Genomic DNA, 15,376 nt, shown 5'->3' with positions numbered 1-15,376 from the left:
ACTCCTGCATCATATTCAGGATTCAGCTAACTTCATGAGTGAAGTTATAAAGGAGATCAGCATTATCAATTCACGCTCCATGGCTATGGCTGTGTCGGCATCTTTGCATCCGCCTGCTGGGCAAGATGGCAATTCAGTACGGAAAGTTCCATGCCTGTCCGTTCCAGCTGGATCTGCTGGACAAATGGTCAGGGTCACACCTGCGCATGCAGCGGCGGATATCCCTTTTCGCCAAGAGCACGGATTTTCCCTGTTATGGTGGTTGCAGATCTCCCACCTAGTGGAGTGTCGACATTGCGGAATTCAGACCTGGATTCTATTGATGACGATTGCGAGCCTCCGCGGTTGGGGGGCTGTAATCCAAGGGGTTCAGTTTCAAGGACGATGGTCACCTCGGGAGGCCTCCTTTCTAATAAACATTCTGGAACTCGGTGATTTACAATGCCCTTCTACAAGCCGCTTCTCCTGCTTCAAAGCAGTCCATTGCTCTTTGGATCCAGATGACTATCCAACAGGCTTACTCTTCGGCTGCCTTGCCACTGCCGAGTTCTGTTCATGCCCACTCCACAAGGTCAGTGGGTTCTTCCTGGGTGGCTGCCCATTGTGTCGCGGCTTTGCAGTTATGCCGAGCAGCTACTTGGTCTGTTTCTAACACATTTGTAAAGTTTGACAGGTTCGACACCTTGGCTACGAAGGACCCTTTCAGTTTGGTCGCTCGGTTTTGCAGGGGTCTCTGCACTCGCCCACTCGGTCTGGGAGCTTTGGGACTTCCCCATGGTTCTAAGACCATCCCAGTATCCCCTAGAATGTTATAGAAAATAGGAATTTGATACCTACCAATAATTCCTTTTCTCCTAGTCAGTAGCCAAAAATTGGGATCAGGATATTGTAATCCTGGCTTTCCAACACAGTTTGGCCTCGGGTAATGAAGATGACCTGTCACTGCTGGATGGGGTTTGGGCCTTGAAGATCCATGTGGATTGATCAGTTTTGTTTAGGAATGTTAAACAAATTCTCACCTTGTATGATCTGTGCAAAAGAGGGTGTTCCGCAACAGTCTCTGACAAAATGGATTATGGCTATTATTCGTCAGGTGTATACTTCAGAGATCATGGGGGGAGGGGGGGGGGGGGCGGGTTGTGTACCCTGCCTAACAGTAATTTCTGTTGTTGCTACTAGGTCTTTTGTAACCCTCTGACGGAGGAGCCTTTACCAGTGTTTAATGTGACTAAGGCTGTCCTTTGGTTTATTCCAGTTGGACCAAATGTATGGTCTTTGGGTCCCATATTATCCAGGAGCTGATTTTGCCACTCTTGTTTGTCATAATGACAAGAAGGCAAAACTTCACAATTATGTAGTCCCCCAAACAGCTGAAACCCTATTGGAGCTTTTTGGTGTTTCTAGATGGATCAGATGGCGCTTACTGTGAAACATCTTCCTGATCACTTGGTCATGGCGTTTCAGCAGAGCAGGTCTGCAAAAGGAGCACTGGTCGTTGTCACATATTTTTTAGCAATTGTAGAACTTGACCATTTTGGCAGGAGCTGTCTTTTCCATGAAAGACCTCTGCTGCCATTTTGCCTTAGACCTGTAATCCCTTCTGTTTACGAGTAGTTTCTCTAACGTCCTAAGTGGATGCTGGGGACTCCGTCAGGACCATGGGGAATAGCGGCTCCGCAGGAGACAGGGCACAAAAATAAAGCTTTAGGATCAGGTGGTGTGTACTGGCTCCTCCCCCTATGACCCTCCTCCAAGCCCCAGTTAGGTTTTTGTGCCCGTCCGAGCAGGGTGCAATCTAGGTGGCTCTCTTAAAGAGCTGCTTAGAAAAAGTTTTTTAGGTTTTTTATTTTCAGTGAGTCCTGCTGGCAACAGGCTCACTGCATCGAGGGACTTAGGGGAGAGAATTTCAACTCACCTGCGTGCAGGATGGATTGGATTCTTAGGCTACTGGACACCATTAGCTCCAGAGGGAGTCGGAACACAGGTCTCACCCTGGGGTTCGTCCCGGAGCCGCGCCGCCGACCCCCCTTACAGATGCTGAAGATTGAAGGTCCGGAAACAGGCGGCAGAAGGCTCTTCAGTCTTCATGAAGGTAGCGCACAGCACTGCAGCTGTGCGCCATTGTTGTCACACACTTCACACCAAGCGGTCACGGAGGGTGCAGGGCGCTGCTGGGGGCGCCCTGGGCAGCAATATTTTATTACCTTAAGGCAAAAGAATACATCACATATAGCCATTAAGGCTATATGTATGTATTTAACCCATGCCAATTATCTAAATCCACGGGAGGAAAGCCCGCCGAAATAGGGGGCAGGGCTTATTCTCCTCAGCACACAGCGCCATTTTCCTGCTCAGCTCCGCTGTGAGGAAGGCTCCCAGGACTCTCCCCTGCACTGCACTACAGAAACAGGGTAAAACAGAGAGGGGGGGCATTTTTTGGCGATATACTGGATATATTTAAGCTGCTATAAGGAACAACACTTATATAAGGTTGTTCCCATATATATTATAGCGCTTGGGTGTGTGCTGGCAAACTCTCCCTCTGTCTCCCCAAAGGGCTAGTGGGGTCCTGTCTTCGATAAGAGCATTCCCTGTGTGTCTGCTGTGTGTCGGTACGTGTGTGTCGACATGTATGAGGACGATGTTGGCGTGGAGGCAGAGCATTTGCCGATAATGGTGATGTCACCCCCCAGGGAGTCGACACCGGAATGGATGGCTTTGTTTATGGAATTACGTGATAATGTCAGCACATTACAAAAATCAGTTGACGACATGAGACGGCCGGCAAACCAGTTAGTACCTGCCCAGGCGTCTCAGACACCGTCAGGGGCTGTAAAGCGCCCTTTACCTCAGTCGGTCGACACAGACCCAGACACAGACACTGAATCTAGTGTCGACGGTGATGAAACAAACGTATTTTCAAGTAGGGCCACACGTTATATGATCACGGCAATGAAGGAGGCTTTGCATATCTCTGATGCTGCAAGTACCACAAAAAGGGGTATTATGTGGGGGGTGAAAAAACTACCTGTAGTTTTTCCTGAATCAGAGGAATTAAATGATGTATGTGATGAAGCGTGGTTTAACCCAGATAGAAAAATGCTAATTTCAAAAAAGTTATTAGCATTATACCCTTTCCCGCCAGAGGTTAGGGCGCGCTGGGAAACACCCCCTAGGGTGGATAAGGCGCTCACACGCTTATCAAAACAAGTGGCGTTACCGTCTCCGGATACGGCCGCCCTCAAGGATCCAGCAGATAGGAGACTGGAAACTACCCTAAAAAGTATATACACACATACTGGTGTTATACTGCGACCGGCCATCGCCTCAGCCTGGATGTGCAGTGCTGGGGTCGTCTGGTTGGATTCCCTGACTGAAAATATTGATACCCTGGATAGGGACAGTATTTTATTGACTATAGAGCAATTAAAGGATGCTTTCCTTTATATGCGAGATGCGCAGAGAGATATTTGCACTCTGGCATCGAGAGTAAATGCGATGTCCATATCTGCCAGAAGGAGTTTATGGACGCGACAGTGGTCAGGTGATGCGGATTCCAAACGACATATGGAAGTATTGCCGTATAAAGGGGAGGAATTATTTGGCGTCGGTCTATCGGATCTGGTGGCCACGGCAACTGCCGGAAAATCCACCTTTTTACCTCAGACCCCCTCCCAACAGAAAAAGACACCGTCTTTTCAGCCGCAGTCCTTTCGGTCCTATAAGAACAAGCGGACAAAAGGACAGTCATATCTGCCTAGGGGCAGAGGAAGGGGTAAGAGAGGGCAGCAAGCAGCCCCTGCCCAGGAACAGAAGCCCTCCCAGGGTTCTGCAAAGCCCTCAGCATGACGCTGGGGCCTTACAAGCGGACTCAGGAACGGTGGGGGGTCGACTCAAGAATTTCAGCGCACAGTGGGCTTGCTCACAGGTGGACCCCTGGATTCTGCAGGTAGTATCTCAGGGTTACAGGTTGGAATTCGAGAAGTCTCCCCCTCGCCGGTTCCTAAAGTCTGCTTTGCCAACGTCTCCCTCAGACAGGGCGACGGTATTGGAAGCCATTCACAAGCTGTTTGCTCAGCAGGTGATAGTCAAGGTACCCCTCCTACAACAGGGAAAGGGGTATTACTCCACGCTATTTGTGGTACCGAAGCCGGACGGCTCGGTAAGACCTATTCTAAATCTGAAATCTTTGAACCTGTACATACAAAAATTCAAGTTCAAGATGGAGTCACTCAGAGCAGTGATAGCAAATCTGGAAGAAGGGGACTTTATGGTGTCCCTGGACATAAAGGATGCTTACCTGCATGTCCCAATTTGCCCTTCACATCAAGGGTACCTCAGGTTCGTGGTGCAAAACTGTCATTATCAGTTTCAGACGCTGCCGTTTGGATTGTCCACGGCACCTCGGGTCTTTACCAAGGTAATGGCCGAAATGATGATTCTTCTGCGAAGAAGAGGCGTATTAATTATCCCTTACTTGGACGATCTCCTGATAAGGGCAAGGTCCAGAGAACAGCTGGAGGACGGAGTAGCACTAACCCAAGTAGTGCTGCAACAACACGGGTGGATTCTGAATTTTCCAAAATCTCAGTTGACCCCGACAACACGTCTGCTGTTCCTGGGAATGATTCTGGACACGGTTCAGAAAAAGGTGTTTCTTCCGGAGGAGAAAGCCAGGGAGTTATCCGAACTTGTCAGGAACCTCCTAAAACCAGGGACAGTGTCTGTACATCAATGCACAAGAGTCCTGGGAAAGATGGTGGCTTCTTACGAAGCGATTCCATTCGGCAGATTCCACGCACGAACTTTTCAGTGGGATCTGCTGGACAAATGGTCCGGATCGCATCTGCAGATGCATCAGCGGATAACCTTATCGCCACGGACAAGGGTGTCTCTTCTGTGGTGGTTGCAGAGTGCTCATCTGTTAGAGGGCCGCAGATTCGGCATACAGGACTGGGTCCTGGTGACCACGGATGCCAGTCTGAGAGGCTGGGGAGCGGTCACACAAGGAAGAAACTTCCAGGAAGTATGGTCAAGCCTGGAGATGTCTCTTCACATAAATATACTGGAGCTAAGAGCGATTTACAATGCTCTAAGTCTGGCAAAACCCCTGCTTCAGGGTCAGCCGGTGTTGATCCAGTCGGACAACATCACGGCAGTCGCCCACGTAAACAGACAGGGCGGCACAAGAAGCAGGACAGCAATGGCAGAAGCTGCAAGGATTCTTCGCTGGGCGGAAGATCATGTGATAGCACTGTCAGCAGTATTCATTCCGGGAGTGGACAACTGGGAAGCAGACTTCCTCAGCAGACACGATCTACACCCTGGAGAGTGGGGACTTCATCCAGAAGTCTTCCACATGATTGTGAACCGTTGGGAAAAACCAATGGTGGATATGATGGCGTCCCGCCTCAACAAAAAACTCGACAGGTATTGCGCCAGGTCAAGAGATCCTCAGGCAATAGCTGTGGACGCTCTGGTAACACCGTGGGTGTTCCAGTCAGTGTATGTGTTCCCTCCTCTGCCTCTCATACCAAAAGTACTGAGAATTATACGGCAGAAGGGAGTAAGAACGATACTAGTGGCTCCGGATTGGCCAAGAAGAACTTGTACCCGGAATTTCAAGAGATGCTCACGGAGGATCCGTGGCCTCTACCTCTAAGACGGGACCTGCTTCAGCAGGGACCGTGTCTATTCCAAGACTTACCGCGGCTGCGTTTGACGGCATGGCGGTTGAACGCCGAATTCTAAAGGAAAAAGGCATTCCGGAAGAGGTCATTCCTACACTGGTAAAAGCCAGGAAGGAGGTGACTGCACAACATTATCACCGCATTTGGAGAAAATATGTTGCGTGGTGTGAGGCCAGGAAGGCCCCCACGGAGGAATTTCAACTGGGTCGATTCCTACATTTCCTGCAAACAGGATTGTCTATGGGCCTAAAATTGGGGTCCATTAAGGTTCAAATTTCGGCCCTGTCGATTTTCTTCCAGAAAGAATTGGCTTCAGTTCCTGAAGTCCAGACCTTTGTAAAAGGAGTACTACATATACAGCCCCCGGTTGTGCCCCCAGTGGCACCGTGGGATCTTAATGTAGTCTTGGATTTTCTCAAATCCCATTGGTTTGAGCCGCTCAAATCGGTGGAGCTGAAGTATCTCACATGGAAAGTAACCATGCTACTGGCCCTGGCTTCAGCCAGGAGAGTATCAGAATTGGCGGCTTTATCATATAAGAGCCCATATCTGATTTTCCATACGGACAGGGCAGAACTGCGGACGCGTCCTCATTTTCTGCCTAAGGTGGTGTCAGCGTTTCACCTGAACCAGCCTATTGTGGTGCCTGCGGCTACTAACGAGTTGGAGGATTCCAAGTTGTTGGACGTGGTCCGGGCATTGAAAATATATATTTCAAGAACGGCGGGAGTCAGAAAGTCTGACTCACTGCTTATATTGTATGCACCCAACAAGATGGGTGCTCCTGCTTCTAAGCAGACGATTGCTCGTTGGATTTGTAGCACAATTCAACTTGCACATTCTGTGGCAGGCTTGCCACAACCTAAATCTGTCAAGGCCCATTCCACAAGGAAAGTGGGCTCATCCTGGGCGGCTGCCCGGGGAGTCTCGGCATTACAACTCTGCCGAGCTGCTACTTGGTCAGGGGCAAATACGTTTGCAAAATTCTACAAATTTGATACCCTGGCTGAGGAGGACCTTGAGTTCTCTCATTCGGTGCTGCAGAGTCATCCGCACTCTCCCGCCCGTTTGGGAGCTTTGGTATAATCCCCATGGTCCTGACGGAGTCCCCAGCATCCACTTAGGACGTTAGAGAAAATAAGAATTTACTTACCGATAATTCTATTTCTCGTAGTCCGTAGTGGATGCTGGGCGCCCATCCCAAGTGCGGATTGTCTGCAATACTTGTACATAGTTATTGTTACAAAAAAAAAAAAAAATCGGGTTATTTGTTGTGAGCCGTCTGTTCAGAGGCTCCTACGTTTGTCATACTGTTAACTGGGTTCAGATCACAAGTTATACGGTGTGATTGGTGTGGCTGGTATGAGTCTTACCCGGGGTTCAATATCCTTCCTTATTGTGTACGCTCGTCCGGGCACAGTATCCTAACTGAGGCTTGGAGGAGGGTCATAGGGGGAGGAGCCAGTACACACCACCTGATCCTAAAGCTTTATTTTTGTGCCCTGTCTCCTGCGGAGCCGCTATTCCCCATGGTCCTGACGGAGTCCCCAGCATCCACTACGGACTACGAGAAATAGAATTATCGGTAAGTAAATTCTTATTTTTAGCTTACTCTTCCATTGGGAAACGTACTGGTGAAACTTATTTCTGTCAGGAAACACGAACAGGGAAATTCGCATAGTAATTGTTAGTCTTGTCTGGACAAGACTGGCTTTTTGTCAATCACTCTACAGTAGAATGACTGATTTAGAGGTTTTTTATTTCAGAGTGAATGTCTTTCCAATCAGGCAATAAAATAGCATAAAACAAGTTCCTTAAAGCAGCTCTGTAAAGATGGAAACAATGGGGCAGATATATTAACCTGGAGAAGGCATAAGGAAGTGATAAATGCAAGGTGATAAACACACCAGCCAATCAGCTCCTAAGTTAATTTACACATTGGAGCTGATTGGCTGGTGCGTTTATCACCTTGCACTTATCACTGGTTTATCACTTCCTTATGCCGTCTCCTGGCTTAATACATCTGCCCCAATGTATGAGATGTCATCATTAAGGACATGTCTGGCTGATGTTATTCCCGCTAAAGTTGGTGTCACCACCAGCTTAATCATCCTATGTATATTATATTCGGTTTTGCAGATATACTCTTATCACTGAGTTCACTAAAGACCAACACCTTCCTCATTCACTTACGTGAATAATATGTCCCCGTTTCTAATATGTGACCATTAAAACAGACAGTTCTAGTATTTGGCTTTCAGACCAGCATGTATGATACTTTTTTTTCTTGAAATGTAAGTAACTGTTCTGTATATTTCCTCACAGACATGCTTTGTAGACTGTCTGATCGAGCAAACGCATCCAGAGATCCGCAAACACCATGACCAGGATGTGAGTATACATGGCTACCTCTTACTGATGTCGCACCCCTTTCATTAGTATAGAAAACGTAATATGTTGACAACAATTTCCCTCTAAATTAGACTATGTAGAAATATGCCTAATATTACGAGTGCTTCCATAATACTTATGTTTTCTCTAACGTCCTAGAGGATGCTGGGACTCCGTAAGGACCATGGGGTATAGACGGTCTCCGCAGGAGACATGGGCACTTTAAGAAAGACTTTGACTCTGGGTGTGCACTGGCTCCTCCCTCTATGCCCCTCCTCCAGACCTCAGTTTGAGACTGTGCCCAGAGGAGGATGGGTGCACTGCAGGGAGCTCTCCTGAGTCTCCTGCTAAGAAAGTATCTTTGTTAGGTTTTTTATTTTCAGGGAGCACTGCTGGCAACAGACTCCCTGCATCGAGGGACTGAGGAGAGAGGAGCAGACCTACTTAAATGATAGGCTCTGCTCCTTAGGCTACTGGACACCATTAGCTCCAGAGGGATTGGAACACAGGTTCGTTCTGGGCGTTCATCCCAGAGCCGCGCCGCCACCGTCCTCCTCACAGAGCCGGAAAAAAAGAAGAAAGAAGGCTTCAAAGGCGGCAGAAGACTTCGTGAGCTTCACTGAGGTAACGCACAGTACTGCAGCTGTGCGCCATTGCTCCCATACACCTCATATTGCTGCCCAGGGGGGCGCCCTGGGCAGCAATATAAACCTCTCCTATGGCAAAATGAACTATATACATGTACAGGTGGGCACTGTACATGTATATTAAAGAGCCCCCGCCATGTTTTACATATTTTGAGTGGGACAGAAGCCCGCCGCCGAGGGGGCGGGGCTTCTCCCTCAGCACTCACCAGCGCCATTTTTTCTCCACAGCACCGCTGAGAGGAAGCTCCCCGGACTCTCCCCTGCTTGACACACGGTGAAAGAGGGTTTTAAAGTAGAGGGGGGGGGGGGGCACATAATTGGTTATATATATATATATATATATATATATATATATATATATGTGTATGTATGTGTGTGTATATGTGTATATATATATATATATATATATATATAATATAGCGCTACTGGGTAAACATTCTGTGTTTTTTCCTGGGTCATATAGCGCTGGGTTGTGTGCTGGCATACTCTCTCTCTGTCTCTCCAAAGGGCCTAAAGGGGGAACCTGTCTTCAGAAAAGAGATTCCCTGTGTGTGTGTGTAGTGTGTCGACATGTTTGACTATGAAGGCTCATCTAAGGAGGAGGGGGAGTGCATGATTGTCAGGTCGCCGTCGGCAACACCGGACTGGATGGATATGTGGAATGTCTTGAATGCTAATGTAAATTTATTACATAAGAGATTAGACAAAGCTGAGGCTAGGGAACAGTCAGATAGTCAGGCCGTGCCTGTCCCAGTGGCACCGGGACCTTCCGGGTCTCAAAAGCGCACATTATCCCAGATCACTGACACAGATACCGACACGGATTCAGATTCCAGTGTCGACTATGAGGATGCAAAGTTACAGCCAAAAGCTAAGGGTATTCGTTACATGATTATTGCAATTAAAGAGGTTTTGCATATCACGGAAGAACCCCCTGTCCCTGACACGAGGGTACACATGTATAAAGGACTTTTCCGTCCTCATATGAACTAAGCGAATTGTGCGAAAAGGCTTGGGAATCTCCAGACAGGAGATTACAAGTTTCCAAGAGGATTCTTATGGCGTATCCCTTCCCACAAAAGGACAGGATACGATGGGAATCTTCGCCTAAAGTAGACAAGGCGTTGACACGCTTATCAAAGAAGGTAGCACTGCCATCCCAGGATACGGCTACCCTCAAGGATCCTGCTGATCGTAAGCAGGAAGTTACCATGAAGTACATTTACACACATTCTGGTACTATTATTAGACCGGCTATGGCATCGGCCTGGGTTTGTAGTGCTGTCGCAGCATGGACAGATTCCTTATCTACGGAGATTGAGACCCTAGATAAGGATACCATTTTAATGACCCTAGGGCATATTAAGGATGCTGCGTTATATATGAGGGATGCTCAAAGAGACATTTGTTTACTAAGCTCCAGAATTAATGCTATGTCTATTTCTGCTAGGCGACTCTTGTGGACCCGGCAGTGGACGGGGGATGCCGACTCAAAGCGGCATATGGAGTCGTTGCCTTACAAGGGGGAGGACTTGTTTGGTGAAGGCCTCTCGGACCTTGTCTCTACTGCTACAGCAGGTAAATCGAATTTTTTGCCTTATGTTCCCCCGCAACCTAAGAAGGCGCCGCATTACCAAATGCAGTCCTTTCGTTCCAATAAAAGCAAAAAGGTACGGGGTTCGTCCTTTCTTGCCAGAGGTAAAGGCAGGGGGAAAAAGCTGCACACAGCTAGTTCCCAGGAGCAGAAGTCCTCCCCTGCGTCTGCAAAATCCACCGCATGACGCTGGAGCTTCCCTGGGGGAGTCAGCTCAAGTGGGGGCACGTCTTCGATTTTTCAGCCACATCTGGGTCCACTCACAGGTGGATCCCTGGGCAATAGAGATTGTTTCCCGGGGATACAAGCTGGAATTCAAAGAGGTGCCTCCTCGCCGGTTTTTCAAATCGTCCCTACCAGCTTCTCCTTCAGAGAGGGAGTTAGTGTTAAATGCAATTAAAAAATTGTGTCTTCAGCAGGTGATAATCAAGGTTCCCCTTCTGCAACAAGGGAAGGGGTATTACTCAACCCTGTTTGTGGTCCCGAAACCGGACGGTTCGGTCAGACCCATTTTGAATTTAAAATCCCTGAACCTCTACTTAAAAAGGTTCAAGTTCAAGATGGAATCGCTAAGAGCGGTCATCGCCAGCCTGGAGGGGGGGGGGGGGGGGGGGATTGGATGGTTTCCCTGGACATAAAGGATGCATACCTTCATGTTCCGATATTCCCTCCTCATCAGGCGTTCCTGAGATTTGCGGTACAGGACTGTCATTACCAATTTCAGACGTTGCCGTTTGGGCTTTCCACGGCCCCGAGGATTTTTACCAAGGTAATGGCGGAGATGATGGTGCTCCTGCGCAAGCAGGGTGTCACAATTATCCCATACTTGGACAATCTCCTCATAAAGGCGAGATCTCGAGAGAAGTTACTGGACAGTGTATCGCTGTCTGTGAAGACGTTACAGCAACACGGCTGGATTCTCAATATTCCGAAGTCACAGCTGGTTCCTACAACGCGTCTGACCTTTTTGGACCTGATCCTGGACACAGACCAGAAAAAGGTTTTCTTCCGATGGAAAAGGCTCAGGAGCTCTTGGCTCTGGTCAAGAACCTATTAAAGCCAAAGACGGTTTCAGTGCATCACTGCACACGTCTCCTGGAGAAGATGGTGGCGTCTTACGAGGCCATCCCCTTCGGCAGGTTCCATGCGAGGACTTTTCAATGGGACCTACTGGACAAGTGGTCTGGGTCTCATCTACAAATGCATCAAAGGATCGTTCTGTCTCCCAGAGCCAGAGTATCTCTCCTGTGGTGGCTGCACAGTGCTCACCTCCTAGAGGGCCGCAGGTTCGGCATTCAGGACTGGATCCTGGTGACCACGGACGCAATCCTCCGAGGTTGGGGAGCAGTCACACTGGGAAGAAATTTTCAAGGTCTCTGGTCATGTCTAGAGACTTGTCTTCACATCAACGTCCTGGAATTGAGGGCCATATACAACGCACTACGTCAAGCGGAGGCATTGCTTCGCGACAAGCCAGTCCTGATTCAGTCGGACAATGTCACAGCAGTAGCTCATGTAAACCGCCAAGGCGGCACAAGGAGCAGGGTGGCAATGGCAGAAGCCACCAGAATTCTTCGCTGGGCGGAAGGTCATGTAAGCACACGGTCAGCAGTGTTCATTCCGGGAGTAGACAACTGGGAAGCGGACTTCCTCAGCAGACACGACCTGCATCCGGGAGAGTGGGGACTTCATCAGGAAGTCTCCGCACAGATCGTGGGTCAGTGGGGACTGCCCCAAATAGACATGATGGCGTCCCATCTCAACAAAAAGTTAAAGCGGTATTGCGCCAGATCAAGAGACCCTCAGGCGGTAGCGGTAGACGCCCTGTTGACACCTTAGGTGTTCAGGTCGGTCTATGTGTTTCCTCCTCTTCCTCTCATACCCAAGGTGTTGAGAATAATAAGACAAAGAGGAGTGAGAGCAATCCTCGTGGCTCCGGATTGGCCAGGAATTCTCCTACGGAGGAGTTCCATTTGGGCCGTCTCCTTCACTTCCTTCAGACTGGAGTGAATTTGGGAGGGTCCATAAGGGTTCAAATTTCGGCCTTATCCATTTTCTTTCAAAAAGAATTGGCTTCTCTTCCTGAAGTACAGACTTTTGTGAAGGGAGTACTGCATATTCAGCCCCCGTTTGTGCCTCCGGTGGCGCCTTGGGACCTTAATGTGGTGGTAAGTTTCCTTAAGTCACATTGGTTTGAACCTCTCAACACGGTGGAGTTGAAGTACCTCACTTGGAAGGTGGTCATGTTGTTAGCCTTAGCTTCAGCAAGGCGAGTTTCGGAACTAGCGGCTTTGTCACATAAAAGCCCCTATCTGGTTTTTCATGTGGATAGGGCGTAATTAAGGACTCGTCCTCAGTTACTTCCTAAGGTGGTCTCATCTTTTCATATGAACCAACCTATTGTGCCTGTGGCTACGCGTGACTTGGAGGATTCCGAGTCCTTGGATGTGGTCAGGGCTTTGAAGATTTATGTGGCCAGAACAGCTAGGGTCAGGAAGACAGAAGCACTGTTTGTCCTGTATGCAGCCAACAAGGTTGGCGCTCCGGCTTCTAAGCAGACTATTGCTCGCTGGATCTGTAACACGATTCAGCAGGCGCATTCTATGGCAGGATTGCCGTTACCAAAATCGGTTAAGGCCCATTCCACTAGGAAGGTGGGCTCATCTTGGGCGGCTGCCCGAGGGGTCTCGGCTTTACAGTTGTGCCGAGCAGCGACTTGGTCGGGTTCAAACACCTTTGCAAAGTTCTATAAGTTTGATACCCTGGCTGAGGAAGACCTCCTGTTTGCTCAATCGGTGCTGCAGAGTCATCCGCACTCTCCCGCCCGTTTGGGAGCTTTGGTATAATCCCCATGGTCCTTACGGAGTCCCAGCATCCTCTAGGACGTTAGAGAAAATAAGATTTTACACCTACCGGTAAATCTATTTCTCGTAGTCCGTAGAGGATGCTGGGCGCCCGTCCCAAGTGCGGACTTCTCCTGCAAGACTTGTATATAGTTATTGCTTTAATAAGGGTTATGTTATAGTTTCATCGTTTTGGACTGGGACTATGTTGTTTGTTCATACTGTTAACTGGGTAGTTTATCACAAGTTATACGGTGTGATTGGTGTGGCTGGTATGAATCTTGCCCTTTGATTAACAAGAATCCTTTCCTCGTACTGTCCATCTCCTCTGGGCACAGTTTCTCTAAGTGAGGTCTGGAGGAGGGGCATAGAGGGAGGAGCCAGTGCACACCCAGTGTCAAAGTCTTTCTTAAAGTGCCCATGTCTCCTGCGGAGCCAATCTATACCCCATGGTCCTTACGGAGTCCCAGCATCCTCTACAGACTACGAGAAATAGATTTACCGGTAGGTGTAAAATCTTATTTTCTCTTTCATCCATCTGGGGGACGCTGCGCACTTACTGATGGGTTAGAGTGTGTGGGATGGGGAGTTTGGCACAGAACCTATAGAAACTAACTCCTCCCCCCTCTAACCCCTCCCATCTCCAGCCTGACTAGCAGATCACCTCCGTTTTAATTTTGTGCCTGAGGAGTACAGGCACAGATTTCGTCAGTGTAGAGTATCCGCAGAGAGGGTCTTCCGATCATTCTTATAGCACCAAACTGGCCTCGTTGTCAGTGGTACACTCTTCTCCGCAGTGTGGTGACCAAGGAACCGTGACCAAGGAATCTGCCCCTGCGACCCGATCTCATGCTACAAGGTCCTTGTCACCACCATGATTTAAATCGTCTGGCTTTGACGGCTTGGTTCTTGAATACAGCATTTTAAGAGCAAAAGGGTTATCTCGACCAGTGGTGAAGACTATGCTTCAGGCTAGAAAGCCGGTCACTTCTCGTATTTATCACGGAGTATGGCGTATTTACATTGCTTGGTGTGAAAGACGTGGGTTGTCACTGCACCTCTTTCGTTTACCTTGTCTGTTATCTTTCCTTCAGGATGGTCTGACTAAAGGACTTCGTTTGTCCTCCCTTAAGGGACAGATTTTCGGCATTGTCGGTTCTCTTTCAGAAAAGATTGGCTATTATTCCGGAGGTTCAAACGTTCCTTCAGGGTGTAATCAGGATTCAGCCTCCTTTTGTTCCTCCGGTTCCACCGTGGGATTTAAATCTGGTTCTTCAGGCGCTCCAGCAGCCTCCATTTGAGCCGTTGGGCTCTGTTGAGCTTCGCTATCTTACTCTAAAGGTGGTTTTTCTTTTGGCCATTGCTTCGGCCAGGCGTGTTTTTGAGTTAGTGGCGCTTTCTTGCAAACCGCCCTTGTTGGTCTTTCATGAAAATCGAGTGGTCTTGCGTACAAAGCCTTCCTTCTTGCCAAAGGTTGTGTCGGTTTTCCATATGAATCGGGACATAGTCCTTCCAGCGTTTGTTCCGGAGTCTTCTGGACAGGATTGTAATTTAGAGTGATTAGATGTTGTTAGAGCCTTACAAATTTATTTGTCCCGTACTAAGGATATTTGTCGTACGGATACCTTGTTGGTTTTGATTGATGCACCCAAGCGAGGTTGGCCGGCCTCTTAAGAATACGGTGGCACGCTTGGTTACGTCTGCTATTCGGCAGGCTTATATTTCTTCGGCGTTGCCTGTTCCTGACTCATTGAGGGCTCATTCGACTAGGGCTGTTGGAGCTTCCTGGGCTGTTCGCGGTGGTGTTTCCGTCGAGCAGCTGTGTTAGGGCGGCGACCTGGTCGTCCGTGCATACCTTCACTAAGTTTTACCGTTTTCATACTTTCGGTTTGGAGACTGCCTCTGTTGGGCGTCAAATTTTGCAGACAGCTATGCCGTCTGTTTCTCCCTCCTCTAATTAGCTTGCTTTGGGAAATCCCATCAGTAAGTGCGCAGCGTCCCCCAAATGGATGAAAGAGAAAAGGGGATTTTTGTTACTTGGCGTAAAATCTCTTTCTCTGATTCCATCTGGGGGACACTGCGATCCCTCCAGTAGTTTTGTCTGGAATTATTGGTTATATTCTGTCTGCCTATTCCGGCTTTGCTAAACGTAAACTGAGGTGATCTGCTAGTCAGGCTGGAGATGGGAGGGGTTAGAGGGGGGAGGAGTTA

At 48.6% G+C, this 15,376-nt stretch overlaps 1 protein-coding gene across 2 annotated transcripts in view; it reads left to right on the top strand.

Moving 5' to 3' along the window:
* EFTUD2 (elongation factor Tu GTP binding domain containing 2) overlaps positions 1 to 15,376 on the top strand; it is a 105,537-nt gene that overhangs the window by 31,180 nt on the left and 58,981 nt on the right. For both annotated transcript variants that reach the window (XM_063959978.1, XM_063959977.1), the window contains exon 6: positions 8,016 to 8,081. In XM_063959978.1, coding sequence (XP_063816048.1) covers positions 8,016 to 8,081 — 66 coding nt within the window. The remainder of the gene's footprint in view (positions 1 to 8,015; positions 8,082 to 15,376) is intronic.

This window comes from Pseudophryne corroboree, chromosome 3 (genome assembly GCF_028390025.1).
Source record: "Pseudophryne corroboree isolate aPseCor3 chromosome 3, aPseCor3.hap2, whole genome shotgun sequence".
NCBI classification, from domain to species: domain Eukaryota; kingdom Metazoa; phylum Chordata; class Amphibia; order Anura; family Myobatrachidae; genus Pseudophryne; species Pseudophryne corroboree.
This window is presented reverse-complemented; position numbering and strand designations above follow the sequence as displayed.